Source organism: Trachurus trachurus, assembly GCF_905171665.1.
Source record: "Trachurus trachurus genome assembly, chromosome: 3".
Taxonomy (NCBI): Eukaryota; Metazoa; Chordata; class Actinopteri; order Carangiformes; family Carangidae; genus Trachurus; species Trachurus trachurus.
This window is the reverse complement of record NC_139893.1, coordinates 30947693-30967446: the sequence shown is the minus strand read 5'-3', so window position 1 is coordinate 30967446 and position 19754 is coordinate 30947693. Positions and strand designations below refer to the sequence as shown.

The 19754-nt window shown below is 41.5% G+C and overlaps 2 protein-coding genes across 2 annotated transcripts; both read left to right on the top strand.

Moving 5' to 3' along the window:
* Nucleotides 1-2658: 2658 nt before the first annotated feature.
* Nucleotides 2659-12080, top strand: e2f8 (E2F transcription factor 8; the record flags this gene model as incomplete). Its single annotated transcript, XM_084001716.1, has 13 exons — nt 2659-2674; nt 4071-4331; nt 4445-4598; nt 5859-6173; nt 6635-6796; nt 7113-7250; nt 7354-7572; nt 7665-7746; nt 8128-8656; nt 9296-9562; nt 9675-9810; nt 10283-10635; nt 11913-12080. Exons 2-13 carry the CDS (start codon nt 4113-4115, stop codon nt 12078-12080), a joined length of 2742 nt encoding a protein of 913 aa, XP_083857842.1. The 5' UTR covers nt 2659-2674; nt 4071-4112.
* A 3719-nt stretch (nt 12081-15799) lies between these two features.
* csrp3 (cysteine and glycine-rich protein 3 (cardiac LIM protein)) lies at nt 15800-18033 on the top strand (the record flags this gene model as incomplete). The annotated part of the gene is made up of 5 exons (XM_083994025.1): nt 15800-15911; nt 16857-17028; nt 17270-17399; nt 17718-17811; nt 17960-18033. The coding sequence occupies 5 exons, from the start codon at nt 15800-15802 to the stop codon at nt 18031-18033; spliced, it is 582 nt and encodes a 193-aa protein (XP_083850151.1).
* Between the last annotated feature and the right edge of the window lie 1721 nt (nt 18034-19754).

Here is a 19754-nt window from a genome sequence, read left to right as displayed (position 1 = left end):
ACTCATTATAATAAAAGGGGCAAACCCGGCTGATGTGTTTGGAATATTTTGTGAGCAACAACTAAGCTGCATGGCACAGGGGAAACGGATGGAGCAGATTCTACAGAGAAAACTTGCTTGCAGGAAGAATTCAAGTCTGCTAAAGAAAAATATAGACAATCCCAAGACGTATGCTTCAAATGCTATGATGCGCCAGCATATCTATTGCAGATAGGACATACAGTAGTTTGGTCAACCAAGCATCGGCCAACTGCTGCAGGTGTCTGTTTTTATGCAGTCCCCAAGAAAGAAACACTTCTTAAATCATGACAAGCAAACTTTTGCATGGTCACAAACTTGCTACCGAGCTATACAGGTCCCCCAAGTTGTCGCAAACACGACTTTGCAGCCTCCGTGTGACAGCAGACACGTTGACTCAAGAGTTACAATGTGGAACAAATTGCTTGCCGAAGGTTTGAGCTACTGCAGCATCCCTGCAGGAGGATCTGCGAGGCTGCCTGACACACCGGCTGTTCCGAGGTTTCTGGAAACTGTTCGTAAATGCATGAATTAACGAACAATTAATGAACTACGAAGAGGAATCGACGTTAGAGAGGAGTTTCTATATGAAGAAATGATGCTCACCCCTGCACTTCTCTGCTTCTTTCCTTCCCGGTGGAGATGGTCCCTGCCTCGTGCGCTGCACTGGCCGTTCCACTGGCTGCGAGCGGAGCAGCCAGCTGCTGCGTTCACGTGCTGTCGGAAATGTCGCGGGGGAGAGTGATGGTCAACAACACTGGCATAGTCACTTCACAATTCATTCGCAGCACAAATTACAATGGGCTACCTGTTTTAACACATTTTTAAGAACTAAGCTTAAAGTTCCCGCTTTTGCATCGACCTTTATAAAACACTTTATAACCTTCTTTTGCAACATAGGCCTAATAAAGTTTGATGCAACCTAAGTAGGCGATTATTTCCCGAGAGGGAAGGGAAAGAAACCACGTTTCGTCCTTTTAAAACGGCCTAGTTATTACGAAAGTTAACTGAGGGGAAATGCATGACAGATCTGACATTTCCCCAGTAACTCCCATCAACTGAAGGATATAGGGCGGAGCTCTCTGTCTTGTTAAACCAACACATTCTTATATATCTTGTAAAATTCAATTAAGCAATATATTATCCCCCAAAATTGTTGTATTGGTGACTGATAGGCTAATTGTTTTACTCATCTTTTATTTCTCTGTTTTTATGACAGTGACTGCATCTCCCATATGTCAGACAGTGATAGCTAGTTATGAAAAATAGTGATGGATAGTTTCACTATTAGGCTACTCAAATTTTATTTTAAAAAAAAGAGAGAGAGCATCATGTATATCTAATGAATGTATAGGTTAATGCAGAAATATTGTAGGTTTTGATTTGTAAGGGACGTTATTTATAGGCCCTTGTTATGCTACGGGAAATTATGCATTTTTTTTCACTGTTTTCTGTCATTTTAAAATCGTCAAAACCCTATCAACTACTCCATTTACCCTTTCGAAATAAGGAGCTTATTTTCCGAGGAGTACTTGAAGGCAGCATCAGGGCCCCCATCGCATTACGTCACTGGATGCTTCAAGCTCCACTCTTCTCTCCCAACATCCTTGAAGGCGCCCGTCGGTTTCCATGGCGACTCTCAGTAGCGCAACCTCTACTGCCATCTAGCGTCGAAATAAGAGACATATCAATGATAACTTTAGCTCCTACAGTACTCGGCCCATTGCCCATGGTTGGTACCAGTAAATGATTATACTACTTATATTATAGAGACTGTATCATTTAAAGCAATTCCTACCTTTCTGGCATTTTTACTTTTTTATTGATTAATCAATAAATCAATAAAAGCCAATACAAATATATAAAGTGTTTTAAAACGTGCCTCTAATGATACACTTTAGATACAATCGTTTTTAAACCAAGTGTAGTTGAAACAAATACTGATTGTTAAACAAAATTCATGTTTAATGTTAGTGATTGTGATTGCCCACAAATAAAGTCTAGTCAAAAAACTATTCAAAATGTAGCCTATACTCTAGTTGCATATACATAGGCCGAGTGAATTGAATCAGGGAAGTTAAAACCTTTTTATTATGTGTTTCACCAGTTTACCTGGCTGTTGAATAGCAGGGGAAGTGTAGTCTGAGAAGGAAAACTCACTGACATGAATATGAAGAGCAAAGGGCTTTTTGAATGGATGATACTACTATTGGCAGACATGAAGGGCTGTGGATTTATCCTTCATGTGAAATAATGGACTTACATACGGTAATACTATGGGCCCGCCTACCTCCCGACATGGAGGAAGTGCTGGGTTGGTGCGGTGCTGACGTGAATGCTCAGACGGGGCGGGCCCAAGGCTGCTGGTCACCACTCCGCTGGGCAAACTTCTCCTCCTCACTGTAGTAAAGTTGACCAAGGCGGAGGTCAGTGTTTACCAAGTAGCGAGGGGGAAAACTAATCCAACACCCGGGAACATTTTGTTTTCTTTCACTTTTTCACGTTTCTGTCGCCGTTTTGTACGCAGAAACTTGTGCTCTGGTGTAAAAAAAAAAAAAAAAGAAAAAACACACACAGTCACAGAGGCTGTAACCCCCAACACATTCCCAAGGATATGGGAACACGCCCGTGAACCAGGCTTATTCCGTGGATCTGGGTAAGTCTGTGCATGTTTGTGGCTTTTATTTAGGTATAGAAGGACGAAAATCAAAGCGTTTCCTTCAGCCAGAGCTGTAGTATCGGTGTGTGTTACCGCTCCCCCCTTTTGTAAACGGATTCACAGGCGTCTAACCTCAGCTACAGTGCTTATCGCTGCTCTAAAGCTTTCTAGTGAAGTGGCTAGTATGTGAAACATTTCTGGATTGTCCGGTTTTCCCCGTGTTTCGTTAAACGAGTTAACAGTAACGTTAACTCCTAAACCTTATCAGACGGAGGGCGCTTGTCGCTGTGGCTACGAGACGCCAAACGTTCAACCGTTACCCGCGGTAAAAACACATCCCCCTTTAAACACACAGCAACCGTGTCAATGTAACGTTAGTGGAGATCCAGAATTCGAGCCACTGTTTTTATCACAATGTGAAACGGGCCGCCGCAGTTACCGTGCCCTGGTTCCGCGCCAAGGATTTCAAAAACAGTTTACCTGCGCGGGACATCCTCCACTTCCTGTACGCCGGCTCGCGCCGCGCTCCCATTGGCTACTTTACACGAAAAGGGCGGCACCGCTGCGTCCGTTGGGCTCTCAGGATTCGATGGAACGTACGTCAGTTACCGCCAATACCGAGCTGCTGTTTTGATTAGATTTAAACAGATTTTTTGATTAATATCAACATCCGACAAGGACAGGGGTTATTTTAATTTAACTATCAGCATGTTTTTGTACTCATTGTTGTCACGCAGATGTGTAAATGCCGGTAGTCCACAGAGGTATTGCGCTCAAAAAGCGGTAAGGCGCTCATAAAATATAATCCATGTTATTCCTATTTTGTAACATAAGATCGCTGATTTTTATTAATGGCGCCAAATTAACTGCAGTGATATTTTCATTCTAGTATTTCTAGCGTTTATTACGTGGCACAAATCTTAGCTTGTAAAAGTTAGTAGCTATTTTGTGCCTTGATCCGATTAAATAAAATTAGTTACAAATGTTCGAGAGTAAACTTTTTTCCCGATTTGATAAAACTAGTTGTTGACGATAGTGGCAGAGCCCCTGTTCAAAATCAGGGCCATGAGATGGTAGATCAAGTGTAAGAAGAAAATAAAGTTGTCCACGATTTCCGAGCAGAAAAGCTAGATATAAAAGTGTTAATGAATAGCTGAAATTAGCTGATCCACTCCATCATTAGGCAATATGCTAAATTGCAAAATGTCAAGTACAAGTACAAAGCTTGAATCTCAAAACCTGTCCCAGAAATCTCATTCAAAGGTCAGTAAGTACAGAGAAATAACACACTTTTCTTGCACATAATGTGTTGTTTTCTATGAGAAATGCCTTTGTTAAAATGGAGTGGGCTTGTGATTAAGTAATTGTTTTTTTTTCTCCTTTTCCCAACTAGAATGATGGCTTTGTAGCACCACTGCTTCCTGTAAATACTCCAATGAAACTGTTTGACTCAAGTGCTCTGTCAGCGGAGAACCAGACAGCCATGGGTCCCCTCACCACGCCTAAAAAGGGAAGGGAAGGAGGATCTGTTGATCCCTGGACACCTACCTCCAACCTTAAAATGCTCATCAGTGCTGCTAGTCCTGACATCAGGAACCGAGAGAAGGAGCTGTGCATGGACAACGACGGACGGGAAGGTCTTGACTCTACACAGGTATTTGAACAAATAATATTGTACCATTTACACATGGATGTTTTTTCCCTGATAGTTTAAGGTGTTCAAGGGAACATTGCTCTTACCTGCTGCTCTCTGTTACCTTTCTGTAGGACACTGAGAATGGAGAAGAGTCTGAGAAAATGATCAGCAGGAAAGAAAAGAGTCTGGGTTTGCTCTGTCACAAGTTCCTCGCCCGCTACCCAGATTATCCAGACCCCACCCTCAACAATGATATCTGCCTGGATGATGTGGCCACAGAGCTCAGTAAGTCCTCTATATATCACTATATTTGCTGTCCCTTCACCCAATATCAGATTCAGATTAAGCTTTATTTGTCCTTTGCAGGAAACTTGTTTTCACCAACCCATACAAATAAACATCCTCAAGATACAACATACAGTATACACATACACACATTATGAATACATAACCCACATATAACAATAAACAAAACACACATTTAGCTACTCACTGATCTGTTTTAGCTCTGTTATAGCAGAGGGGACAAAGCTCTTGCTGAATGCTCAACACCACAGTCAATGTCAGACTGTTGCTATCATTACTTTTTAATCTATAAACTACGTTTCCGTAAGTGCACATAGAGTCAAGCAAATACTAACTAACTAACTAACTACTAATTACTAAAACTTTTGAACTAGAAAATGTTTGGTATTTTTCTTGATCAATAAACAATTACGTTAAGCAGAAGTAAGCGATCCGGTCGTTTTGGCTAATGCTGCGTTCCAGGCAGGCTTTTGAAACTGTAAATTACAGCTTCAAGTCACGACTTACGACTTTGTAGCGTTCCAGGCAACCCACTCGTGTTTTTCCGACCTGTTTTACCTGTGAAAGTCACTATAACGGCCACTCGTAACTTCCGACCCGTGAACTCGTACCAGATCGAACTGGTACGACTTCACAGGTCAGAAAAACACGAGTTACGGGTTGCCTTGAACGCACCATAACGTCTTGTCAGCCGATGGAGTTAGCAGCCCCCGCCCTCGTCATGGATCTATTGGTCCGACTCCTCGTCCCTACGTCACCACATTCACGCGCATCCCTTGGCTGCACACACAGCCCTTCATGCCGTTCTCTCTCCTCATTGGATAAAACTTGCAGGATACAAGAAAAGTTTTCTCCTCGGCTCAGAGCAGAGCAGAGGGACTGACAGACCCGTGTTTCGGTCCAAACACTCTATGTAAGTGATTGCTGTCGGAAGATATAACTATTTAAGACTTATATTAACACAAAAATATCGCTTACTTCTGCTTTAAATATAACTGTATCTGTGGAAAATACAGTAAAACAGGAAATCATGTATATCATCAGATTAGTATGTTGTGACATGTACTGGAGGCCTCTTGTCCAGTGCTCAGATGTTTTTTTCCACAAACACAAATGAGTGTGATGTTGATCTTGAATTAACATATTTATTCCAGACAACCTTCTGTAGTTTCCTTCATTACTGATGGCACAGGCTTATCCATTAAGTTGTTCCAATGTGTTTTCCTTTCGCCCTCACAGACGTGGAACGACGGCGCATCTACGACATCATGAACGTGCTGGAGAGCCTGCACATGGTCAGCCGCTCCGCCAAGAACCGCTACGCGTGGCACGGCCGCTCCAAACTGGCTCAGACTCTGGCCATTTTGAAGCAGGTGGGCGAGGAGCACCGGTACGGTCAGCAGATGCAGCAGATCCGGCAGCGTCTGCAGGACAGGGAGTTTGACTTTGACGGAGACGAGAAGGAGAACGAGGAGGTGGTGGAGCTGGAGAACGGAGAGCAGGGGCAGAAGGAGCTCTTCTTCGTGGAGCTTCCAGGAGTAGAGTTCAAAGCAGGTGAGGAGCTGGAGAGAGGACAAACAGGGTTCCTCCGCAAGTATGGAATTTGATTTTTATATATTTCCAGGTCTGGAACAGTGTGGAAAATAGAAGCTATTGTATGGAAATATATTTATCTTAATACCCATCTGGGTTTGGTCTTATCTGAAGTCATTAGGGTTAATTATTTTGTACCATGCGCTATTAGCTACAATCTCCTGGAAATTATTTGGTGGCATAATGGCATACACATTCAGAATAATGAAAACAAACGATTAACTGCATCATTTATTTACATGATACATATCTAATGACTCAAATGTCACAAATTATTTGATTTTTTTTTTACCAAGAAGTCTGGAAAAAGTATGGAATTTTGAAATGTCAAATATGTAGGAACCCTGGACAAAAAGTACAAGAACATGGTATTTCAGCCATTCATAAAAATACCTAACTGACTCATTGTGTGTCCTCCCCAGCTTCTGTCAACAGTCGAAAGGACAAATCTTTGCGGGTGATGAGCCAGAAGTTCGTCATGCTCTTCCTGGTGTCTAATCCTCGTGTGGTCAGTCTGGACGTGGCTGCCAAGATCTTGATCGGGGAGGACCAGGGTGCAGATCAAGACAAGAACAAGTTCAAGAGTGAGTAGTGGGTCAACTATGTAAACTAATGTGTCTCCCCAACTTTATACATTGTAAAGGTATTTATTTATATCTATACAAAATACCAGTATCACATAATTAAAGCGTTATAACATGTATGTGTATAGTAATGCTTTCAATACTCATTTAAGGCTAGTTAGTCATAGTCAGTCACCAACTAAGGAAAGATCTATGGTAAAGGCATCAAATGCAGTGAATATGAATACCCCAACATTATTTATATTATATATTATAACAAGTTCTGCATTTGTCTGTTGCCATTGGATAATCTTGCTGTTTGCCTGTGTGTTTATAGCCAAAGTACGCCGGCTCTACGATATAGCTAATGTACTGAGGAGCCTGAAGCTCATCGAGAAAGTCCACGTGACCGAGGAGAGGGGGAGGAAACCGGCCTTTGAGTGGGTCGGCCTTGAGGAATTCCCACCAATCAAAGGTATTCCCGGACTTTATTCTGTTTAGTTTTTCTTATTGTTGTTGTTCTCTTAAAAAAACGAGCTCCTAGTTTCACACACTAAAACATTAAACTGTAGTTTCAGAGTTGGAGAAACCCACTTCAGAGTGTGCATCCAAGAAGAAGAAGACTGTGCTGGAGTCACGTGGGTCTGTAGACAACTGTGCCAAAAACCTCTTTTCATCACCGGGCGCCAAACGCGGCTTCACCCGACACCCCTCCCTCATAAAGCTGGCAAAGAGCATTCAGGACGACAGGCGCAAGATCAACTCTGCTCCCAGCAGCCCGGTGAAGGCTGTCCTCGGTGAGTACACAACATGTTTTCTTCAAAATGGTCAGTATTGTGGTGTGATGACTCATATGTTCAATCCCCCCTTTTTTTCTCTTTCATCTCAGGTGAATCATCAAACACAGACTTCCCAAACAAAATGGCCCAGCTCGCTGCCATTTGTAAGATCAAGCTCGACCAGGAGTCTGTGTAAGTCTGGTTCTCATCATTCAGCCTGAGCTGTTTGAACTTTTATAAACTCAAACCTGGTGTGGTGTCCTTATGTGAGGTGGTTCAACTTAATAAAAAAGTCTCATGCATTTTTTTTATTTGGGATGGACATTGATAATGTTGATGTTCAGATTTAGCATTTACTGCAATCTGCATTAACTTTGTTTGGTTATTATGCATTATGAGTTATTCTCTGTGCTTGTCCTGTTCAACAGAAGAGCATGTTGCTTCCCTGCAGACTGTTATCTGTGCTGACAAAAACATTTTTATGTAAATTTATCTTTGTTTGTACACTGTGCCACAGTTTCCAGTCCTTTCAATATGTTTTTGTGTTAAAAAAGAGTTTTACTTTTGTTGCAGGACGGGAGCTAAACATCCCAAACCTGCTGCTGCTGCTGCTGCTGCTGAATCAGACCCAGCTGCTGTGAACAAAGAGCCAGTTTCCTCTAATGTGATGGAGCCGCCTCAGGCACGGTTACAAACTCCAACCCAGGAGCCTGGAGTCAACACTACTGTGCACCTCACCCCACACACTCCACTGGCAGCTCCGCCCACAGGCTCCATCGCGTATTTCCCTGCACAGTGTTCACCCCTGATCCCTGTCCTGTTGCCCCCGCACCAGGGAGGCGGCCCCTACGCCGTGTACTTGCACCCTTCTTCCCTCAGGCCGAACCCTCTGGCCAAGCCGCAGCCGACCAGCCTGGCCGTGCGCTCCATGACCTTTGAGGATAAGACCGGCCAGAGTCCGACGGGCCAGTCTGCGTCCAAGAGCCAGCCGGCGGCCTCCAGGGCGACGGACGACAGCCCCATGACGCTCAAACGGCCGTGTTCAGATTCAGCCTCAGAGAGCAGCCCCTCAAAAACCAAGAGGGCTGACCCCAACTTTAAGGTAATTTTTTTAAAAGTACGGTACTATTTCAGCCTTTTACCTCCACGGTGTTTTGACTGAATAAAGGAAAGTTGTTCTTAAAGCTGTTTACTGTGGCAGGGAAGTGAAAAATTCAGCATAACACCCACAAGTGTTTTTGTCACTTAGAAAAAGAAAAAAAAACATGTTTTGTCCAGAGCCACAATTTTCCATTGATGCTGAAAAATGTCTTCAACACCCAGAGGTGCAATAAACAGACCACAGCACAATACAACCTCAAGTTTTGCTGCAGTTGCCATTAATTTATAAAGCTGCTTACTTTGTTGGCTCTAAAATCAGCACACAGCGCAATAAGAATTCAGGGAGGTGTCAAAACAAGTGTGCAAATCAGAGAGTAAAACCCCTTTGTAAGCATTTCACAAGGTTAAGGAGGTAAAGAGAGGAGTTAAAGTAGAAAAGGGCAAAGAAAAGTAAAGCTAAAGCTAAATTACACTGACAACCGTTTGCTGAGGCTGCACAAAGTAATGCAGAAGAAATTGATCAGTTAAAAGTGGTTTGATATGGATTGAATCCAGAAGCAGGAAGCTAATCCAATCATTGATAAATCTTTTTATATAGTTACTTGTCCCTGACCTTCAGTGTCTCTCTCCGTCTCTGTAGGACACGTCTCCAAAGCTGTGTGAGATCCTTCAGGCCCGTTTGAAGGCCCGACGCGGCAATCAGCTCTCCAGCCGACCCTCGCCCCGCGCCCTCCATCTGGACCCGGAGTTTGTCAACACCCCCGGCTGTGCCGTGGCCAATCAGACGCTAGAGCAGAGCGTGGAGACCTTCCTGGACAAAGAGGACAAGATGGTCAACTCGGACAGCGAGGCAGGATTAACGCCAGTCAGAGCCATACCCCTGACACCCGGACAGCTCCACACTGAGGTAAACGCACAAAAGCGCGTGCTGCTCTTCAACAATGTTTGTTTTGGGGTTTGTTTGTTTTTTTGAGATGTGTGTGTGTGTGTGTGTGACCGTTATCTCTCTGTCCGTTCAGACTTTAATACCGGCCGGATACCTGATCCCCATCTCCCAGCAGTCCCTCATCAGCTACAGGGAAGCTCAAGCTGCAGGGGGAGAAGGCAACAAGGCACAAACTCCCACTTACAACATCTACCAAACACCAACTGCAGGTGAATATTTGAATTTTATTTTATTTATTTTTTTAATTTTCATGTCATGCCATCACTGTGGCCCATCCCATTTGGGATTACAAGACACATACTGACAAATACAAAAATTAGACAGTCCTTCCTGTTGGTATTACCCGCCACACAAGTGTGACACATAAATAAACAATTTAAGATTACTTCCAGTACTCATCTGTATATCACTCTTTGTCTCATTGCCCAGGCTTTTTTAAGAAATAAAGAAAATGCAAATATTCAACTGAAAAATATGTTTTAGCTTGAAATAAAACATAATATCAAATGAGATAAAATGTTGATTTGAAGTATAGACCCCAAAGAGTTTGAATTTACAGATGTAAAAATTCAGAAAAGCAAGTCCTTGGTTTGTTCAAAGAAAAAAACGAATTTAATGTAATGGGTCAGCTACAGATCAAAGTAAGAACATGTGATTAACTTTATCAACTTTCCCCCACAGGCTCCAGACCTATCTCAGCCCTGGAGATCACACCCACCGGCCTCCGCCGCCACAGACCTGCCGCCGGTATGGCTGACTCTCCGTGCGCCCCCCAGCAGCCCCACCACCTCCACAGCCCCAGTCCTGCCATCCTCAACTTCACCCTGCAGAACCTGGGTCTGATCTCAGGCTCCAGCCCAGGAAACGCCTTCGCTGCCCCGCAGACACCAGAGCGCGCCAACACCCTGCCCAGCCCGCTGGCCGGACCCCTGGCTCTGCCGCAGAGAGGCATGGTGTTCATCAAGCCCGTGTCCCCTGTCCCTGTGCAGCAGACTGTATCTGCACAACCACTGGCCCTGATCAGTGTACAACAGGTACAAATACACGCACTTCTTCCACAACTGTTTACCCTTTTTTCTGACTGATGTTATAGATCGTGTTCTGTGCTACTGTATTTAAACTGTGAAAACAGTGATAAAGTCTGGCATAGAAGTGTCTAAGTATTTGCAATGTTGTTAGTGACTTAATTTTCAGGCTCTGTTACTCAGACTTAAAGTTTTTTGTGTTGTTTTTTCAAGATCCATAACTTGATGAAAGTATGACACAAAAATGTTGTAGTACTTTAAAGACATATTTTGTAAAAATGTCCCCCATCTAGTGGCGAGGTTCTAACTGAATAGTATTCTTTATGCTGCATTCACGTGGAATTGGGCAGAGGGACGACAGCTGCTGCACGTAACGAGATAAACAAACAAGTGGTCCGTCGGCATGGCACGAGGCAAAACGATACGCACGTGACAAATGTTGTTATGGCGATGTCATATTGTTTACCTCGTCCATGTTTGACCGGCCTTCTTTGCCGTCTGCCTGGTTCCACGTGAATGCAGCATTAGTGCGACCCTCCATTCTTTTTCACACTACACCACAGTGATGTTTTTCAAAAACGCCACCTCGATTTTTACTCCCCAATCCGACCACTCCGGGGTCTCTCTCTCTGTGAGTCGGTATCTCCATGGTAACCTATGGTCACGCTGCCACTAAAGGTAAAAGATGGCGGCACAACATGGCAGCCAGCATGGAGCTCAGCAGCTCTGTGTTGTATATATGAATGGTACATTCAAAGCTAACCAGAACACTTCCGTTTGTTGATGGGGGTAATTTCTAATTAATGAAACAAACTTTTGAATGAATTGATGTTTGTTAATAGACATTGTGGGGCTTTAATGCAGTTCATTAAACAGCAAATTGATAGTATCAACTTTTTATTAAGTTGACCAGTCACCTGTTGTAATGTAACTGATCTATCTGATTTATCTTGTTCAACAAGTGAGATCTTTTAGTCATTAATGCACAATAAGACATTGATTTGAACAAAGTGACATTTTCACCTGTTTTTACAAGAGCCACATGGTTTTCAGTTTAAGTGCAGGAGTTTGGGGTTATCTGCCTCAGAGCTCACTGTCAGCAGTTTTCATGAGAGCTGTGTCGTTCCAATGAAAACTGTTCACAGTGAGGTTTGTAGATTATCCACAGTGACAGGAACGTTGTTGCTGGACAGTAGTAGGACCGACTCCTGTGTGTGTGTGTGTGTGTGTGTGTGTGTGTGGAGTATCAGCAGTCTCCCTAACTGAACTTTTTGTCTGTTGTCCAGCCTCTGATGACCACCCCCAAAGGGACCGGGCTACCCCCGCACAGCTTCTTCCACACACCAGTCCCCCTCTCTCCTCTGGCTACCGTAGTAACCACCAGTGGGCATCAAGCCACCAAAACCGTTTACATCCCTCAGAGAAAGCTGGACGTCACCACCGAGGACTCCTGAAGGAAACCCTCTAATGTCTGTGGTCATTATGTGTGTGTATGAGTGTTGGCATTTGTGTGTTGGGTGGGTGGGTTGATTTTTTTTTATTTTTGTTTTTGCATTTCACAGTATTCATTACCTCTGGACATTTCACAGCGACCTTGTTGCCTTCATTCTTATCACAGCTCTAAAAATAGCTGCCATGCAGTGTTTGGCTGTGGCCCAGGGAACACGTGGAATTATATTCCAAACCAAGTTTACCAGGTACTCATGAACACTACTGTCACACTGACTGTGATGCTGGTAGAAACTTATTCCAGGGCAAAAACTTCATAACTTAATGGAGGAGATTTACTTTTGTTTGTTTTGTACTTTTTTATTTCTGCTACCGTGGTTGATGTGAACACTGTTATTTCTTCAAATTACTGGCAGTAAACACCACATCAGTGCTATAAAGAAAAAACACACCAAGATCATATGGATGTGTTTTTCTTTTGTAATCAAAGATTTGATTGAAAAAAGTTGTGAATTGATAATTTTGTTTCTAAGCTGAATGAGTTCACTTTTGCACATATGTACATGTTAACTGTTACCCCTTGAAATTGATTTTTTTTTTTTTCCTAATTTTGAGAATATGTGAATATTTGTGATACATTCTGAGACTAATGAGACATTTTGTTGAGTTTAATTTATAAGGAAATCACCTGGTTTCCTTTGTCCTGCTAAATGTAAAATGCTAAATAAATTTTAATGTTTTTTCCTAAGATTTGGGTTTTTGTTTTGGTTTACAGTGACACTTTTCCACAAGTACTGGCTATACTACATTGAGAATTGGTACAGATGCAGCTAATAATTATTTTTGATTATGTATGAATACGATAATTCATGATTCTTTTAAGTCTACAGAATGACAGAAAAAAAGCCCATCACAAGTTCCCTCAGCTCACATATCAGTGATACGTTCAAATTCCTTGTTTTCAATCAAAAATCCAAAGCAATTCAGTGTACACTGATGAAATTGAAAATTCCTAACAGTCTTTAAAATAGGACATGAGATAGTGTTGGTTTTTTTGCAGCAGATCATCAGATTTTTTGACCTTTTTAATCATTTATCATGGTCTCCAGAAGAATATAAAAATGACTTTTCATCCAGTGTCACCATCCGATCAGTGGTCCTTACACTTTCATGACGGTATACTTTATTTATAGATTATTTCTAAAATAATAATAATAAACATCCAGACTTTTCATCAGAAAGTTTTCAACATTTCTGTTCACACATGGGTATAGTACGTCTCTGAGGACTCATCACAGTATCAGTTACACTTTGAAATGAATAAACTTAAACCCTCTGGAGTCTGTTGATCACTGAGTATCTTATATTAATGGTAACAAGCAGTAACTTTAAAGTCACGTAGAGACAAGCTGATAACACTGGTTGGAAGGGTTGATGTGGAGTTTTCACACGTCTGAAGGCCATAAAAAAACTAGAAGCTGTGAATTAACATTTCATTAACTTATGGACTCAAACATTCACAAAAAAAATAAATTACTTACCTGAAACACATTAGATTTCAGGGTAACAATTATTATAAGGTGCCAAACAGCAGGCAAAATATGAACACATGAACATATGAAAATTACTTAAAATGAGAAAAACAGGAAAATGTTCACCTGGTAGTAAACGTACACCTGTGAGGAAAAGACACTGTTATGACACCTACGCACATGACATATAAAAGAAAAAAGTGAGATGTGTCACCTCACATATAAAAAGCAGTTAATTAACACTCTGAGACACATTTAAAAAAGTGTAGGTTGGACAGCTTTCTTCTAATGCGCTGAGTAGAAAACATGGTTACCTTGATATGTTTGTGGACACTTTTACAAATCTCCTTTTTATATTTGATAACTCGTTTTTCATTGCTTGATCATTTGGATGAATTTCCTCATTGCCTCACTATTCATTCCTTTACAACAGATCAGAAATATAACTGTTTTTCACATCTAACTACACAAGTTAAATTTCTGTATGACATTATTTGAACATGGTATGATGTCTTTGAATACATACGGTATTATACAGGCCAAACCTCTGATACATTCTCCCTATTTTTTATCCAACCATTTCATTTTCTGTAATATGATGAGCATCATAAAGTCATAGTGTAGCTCGACCATGTCATCATTGCTGCTTTGAATCACCATTGTTTATGTACGTGATCCTACGACACTGTGTCACTGCCCACTTTGCAGCTGTCAGAGTTCAGCTCCCTGTGTCTGTGTGAGTCCAGGACAAATGTTTGAGGGGCTGTGATGAAGGGTCAGAGGGCTCTGCTCTGTCACGAGTTATTTTAGGAGGATAGTTCCATTGTGGTGTCACTGGTGGACTGGTGATGGAGAGATGGACGGTATATAAGGCAGCCCTGGGTCTTCACTGCCTCGTTAGGACCGAAGCTACAGACTGGGTGCAAGGTAAGGACTTGACTCTTTTGTATCAAGGTTTCACATTTTTTAGTGGTATATTACAACACAGGGTGGTTGATTTATAGTTGTTTTAGTTCCTTTCGGTGTAATTACAATCATGTACATAATGTCAGGAGTCAGTTCCATGTAAGATTTCTAATTCATCTCAAGAAAATTCATAACTTTCCAGTGGTGATTTCCTGTCAGGCAGCTCAGCCTCTGTCTGTCTGGTGTCTCTGTAGTCTGTAAAGCCTCTGCTCTGCTCCTGGAATATCACATGCCAGTCCTGTGAGGTGACGGGCCGCTTCTGATACGAGCGGGAGCTGGAATGTCAAAGAGAAAATCATAAGGCTGCTGGTGTTTTGGAGGGCATTAGAGTCAGTGAGACAAGTGAGACAAAGACCATCAAAAGTGATGGAAGAGGGAATTCAAAGGCAGAGTCGGTTAGACCGACAGACAGACAAAAGACTATAAGTAGGCTAGACAATTAAAAAGATAATAAAATAATGAGGTTTTAACGTCTTAAAATATGTGAATATGTCTCTGGATTGGATTTAACAAGGTGAAAATGTGGTGTAAAAATGACAGACCGGATTCTCTGTTCATTTGGCCAATTTAAGATTTGCTCTCACCCCTGTTCTCCCTTCTTGTCATGTTCAATGATCATATTTAAATTACATCTACTGACAGTAACACAGGAACACAGACATGTGTTCTCATGCTTCTTTAAATGATTGATTACTGTTTTTTTTTTTTAAAGAAAAAATATCTATCTATTACTCATCAAGTCTTAAGTGAAGCTTGCTGGAGCTTTATGGGAAAAGACTTGACTTCTATCCATTTTATAATTATAAATTAATAGTTGAATATGTTTAATGTATCAGCTAACTTGAAGTAATTTGCAGAAGTTTGAAAGAAATTGTTTGACCAAGTAAAAATATCAAACACTTCTTGCTTCCATTTTAAATCAGCTCCCGTCTCTGTTTCATATCACTACATTGAATATCTTGTTTAATTGCCACTTGAACATTAAGCCATGGGAGAATACTGAATGGACATTTCGCACTATATCATTTGATTCTGAGCACAGTTAATCAATGGGTTTATTTAATAAATGATATTCATCTAAAGCCCAACAACATCAGACCCTGGGGAACAGGTGCTGGGTGTCAAGTGAAACATTTAACCAGAGCCAGATATCAACAGATTGATAGAAATTATCTGAGTGATTCTTTGCAGTCCTATATCATTTATTTATTTCCTGTTCCACTAAGATGCCAAACTGGGGCGGAGGTGCTAAGTGTGCAGCCTGTGAGAAGACGGTTTACCATGCAGAGGAGATCCAGTGCAACAGCCGCAGCTTCCACAAGACCTGCTTCATCTGCAGTGAGCAGACGTCTTCTCCCTGAGAGCGAGTGTCATGGTGGACCAGCAGAACCAGAGGGGTTTACCTCTGTAATGCTGTCTCCCTCCACCCCTCTATGTTTATCACTTCCATTTCACTATTTCTTCCCATATTTTCCTTCATTTTTCTTCCTTTCTGCCCTCATGCCTTTTTTCCTGTTTCTCACTTTGTATTTTTTGTTTATTTTATTAAATTAGTCAACTTAATCTTTCTTTTTTCTTTTTTGCTTGCTTCTTTCCCCCTCTTCTCTTGTGCTTCCCTTAATCCCCTTTTCTCTTTTTCTTTTATTCTTCATCCTCCTGCTGTTGCTTTTCTTTTAGTTTTTTGTTTTTTGCACTTAAGCCAACTCTGGTCACCTTCTCTCAGCAGTCATTCATATTTCCCCTTTCTTCCATGTTCCAGTAGTTGAATGGCCACTCTTTGCAGGGCTGAATGGCTGCTCTCTGGGTTCAACAGCCCAGTGGAGTTTCCCCTCCTCTCCTCCTGTTTGGCTGAAGATCCTGGTCTGAATTTCGGTTGCCCTCCTGTTGTGATACAGCCAAAGCTCTCCGGCCAGCTGCAGCACTCTAATCCACCTCATATAGGTTTACTGTTGTCTGCACAAACACTGAGGCCGCTGACTGCTGGATTGTTCCAGCGGGAGCTCTGAGAGGTCTCTGTGATAAGCTCATCCGTCTGCTAAGTGTTCATCTTTTCTCCAACATTCCCCTCACACTCTCCTCTCGTCCCACAAATAGAAACACATGACCTCTTACTATGTGTAATGCCTCTGCTGACTGATAAAACCTGTTGGATGGGAGCTTTATTTAACCGCCGTTACTCCACCATGACACTCCTCAGACCAGTGGGCAAACCATTTCACCCAGCCAAATATAGCCAAACAATACTGGGTTCAAGTGTGCATAGTTTGTGCTTCTTTCACACAGTGAGCTGCAGAAAGGGGCTGGACAGCACCACAGTCGCAGCACACGAGTCTGAGATTTACTGCAAGTCCTGCTACGGCAAGAAGTATGGGCCAAAAGGCTACGGATACGGGCAGGGAGCTGGAGCTCTGAGCTCTGATCCTCCCGGAGAGAACGCCGACCAGCAGCCTCATGAGTAAGAGTAACGATGCAACTGCTGGGCTTTTATTAAAGGGTCAGTTCACCCAAATCACAAAGGAACATTTCAGTTTGCTACAACTACTGGTGGTTAGGAAGAGGTGTAATATCCATTTGAACACCATCTTCAAAGTCCACCAGCCTTAGGTGAACTTATCCTTTCATTACTGGAAGTAAAGAGAGTTCTCTTCTGAACACAGCTTAATTAAAAGGGAGTCTTTGTAATCTCTTTTTTCTAGCTCTAAACGAAGACCTTCAGCAACAAACACAAATCCAAGCAAATGTTCCCAGAAGTTTGGAGGGTCAGAACGCTGCTCTCGCTGCTCCAAAGCTGTTTACGCCGCGGAGAAGGTGATGGGAGCTGGAAAGGTGAGGACAGTCTGGGCTGGAACATGGATGGTTATTGCAATCCACACATTTCTTAAACAATCTCAATCCTTCAATTTTGCTTTGCTTTTTGCACACCAACAGATGAAAATTCTGACTCCAAAGTTTGTTTTGTTTTTCTATTGTTATGAGCGTTTGTCCTCATAATGTCTGTGTTTAGAAATCTATAAGTTATTATTCTGGTTTATTTCATCACCATTTTGGTACATTATCACACTGTCAGAAGCATTATTTATTATGTTTACAGATCAAAGCGATTGAGGTTTGCTTTTATTAATGCGTATGTCTCTGTGTGTGTAGGCCTGGCATAAAACCTGTTTCCGCTGTTTACTGTGTGGTAAAAGTCTGGAATCAACCACAGTGACAGACAAAGATGGAGAGCTCTACTGTAAAGGTAACCACACACACACACACACACACACACACACACACACACACACACACACACACACACACACACACACACACACACACACACACACACACACACACCAGATGCAGTTCATTGTTAACTCAGTATTGTTTTCTGATGTTCTCTTTAGTTTGCTACGCTAAAAACTTTGGCCCAAAAGGATTTGGACTGGGGAATGAAGCCATGTTGGAGGAACGAGAGTGAAGACTATGTCTGCTTTTAAAAAACCTCAAACTCACATTCAGTGCTATGCTGCAGCTGGTTCCACTCAGACACTGACTGATGCTCTGTGACGAGAAGCTGCTACATCAGACATCAATATTCTGTGTAAACCATTATCTTACTATTACTCTGTTACATTTTTCATGGTTTGTGGTTAATTCTAAATCCACAATAAAAACAGTTTTGATACTTTAAAATGTATCATGAATGGAGTTTGTTTATGGAGACTACCATTTCTAGAAATAAAGGGGAACTGGAAATGCAGCATTGAGACAGCCTGATGTCCATGTCTTTCATGTCACTGTATCTTCTGGATCTCACACAGAAAAGAACTGAACTGATCATCACTATAGAAAATCTTTTTGTTTTCATTATTAATTTGACTTTTGATGATTGCCTTGCCCAGCCCTGCGTATAAGTCGATGAAGACTTTCCACCACTATACCTCCAGCTGTGAAAAGACAATTAGCCGTGCCTCATCCAGTCAAAGTTAATTATTAATACAACCTTATTTGCATTTATAAATAATTCAGAGCAGTGTTTAATTAGAATAATGAAGGCAACAAGTATTTAACAAATGGAATGTGTGCAGCCGTGCAGAGCTTAGATGTTTTTGTTAAACTTAAATTGGAGCTGTTATCTCTCTATATTAAATTAGAGGAGCTGACAAACACATAAGGCAACAGCTGCTCCAGAGAAAGAGCTCAGTTTATAACATTATTTGTGCCTTTGCCCATGAGATGATAAGCAACCAACCATGAAAGTGAAAAACATTTTTCCCTTTATGTTTCCAGTGCAGTGTTTTGATTACTGATCATCTGATACCTCAACACACCAAAAACTATGGCATCATGACACTTTTAATAAAAACAAGCAGCCAGCCATTTCCTGTAGCACCTTAAAATCACCTCAAGACTGAATGCTTGACTAAAATGCAATCAGGAGATCATGACTGGGGAAAATAAATTGTTAGATTAATCCATAATCAATGTAATTGTTTCTTCCAGCCATACTCAAAATGGTCTTCCCAAACACAAATTGATAATATGCCCGAAATTCTATCTAGCCTACACATTACTGTATGTTAAGATTATATATGAATCCTGTTAGAAATTGCAACAATTTCATATGACATAAATGTCATACAATATATGTGTATATAATGTTACACAAAACATATTAATCCTGCCTGTCAACACATAGTGGTAAAGTTTGTCAAAGCAATTTTCTGTCTGTAGAATTTCATGATATATTTAACATAGAAGAATACATAATATTATGGAATGGCCCCATCACTAAATTTATGTGTTATGGGTAGACTGTACAGTGTGGGAATAAAGGTTGAATTTAATTACACAAACTGTCACAACATTACTACTATTTATCATACCGACAGAAATTTGCTTGGACACACTTTATTGGATGGATTTATTGGATTTCAAAATTATATACCCATATCCTCAGAAAGGGAAGACAAACATGTTCTGTGTCCTAAACTGTCATGTTTGAGGCTCAGTGAGAGATTGTCACTGCCACTGGATGTTGCCCTTGACAAAATGCCTTGTTGGTCTCATCTGGCTTCTTTTCACTCTCCATCACAAAACCATCATTAAAGAGCAAATAAAAGTGGCCACTAAAGATGTGGCAAAAAGCAGGACTGAATAAATTTGTTCACCAACAAAAACAATCCAGCCACAACCATT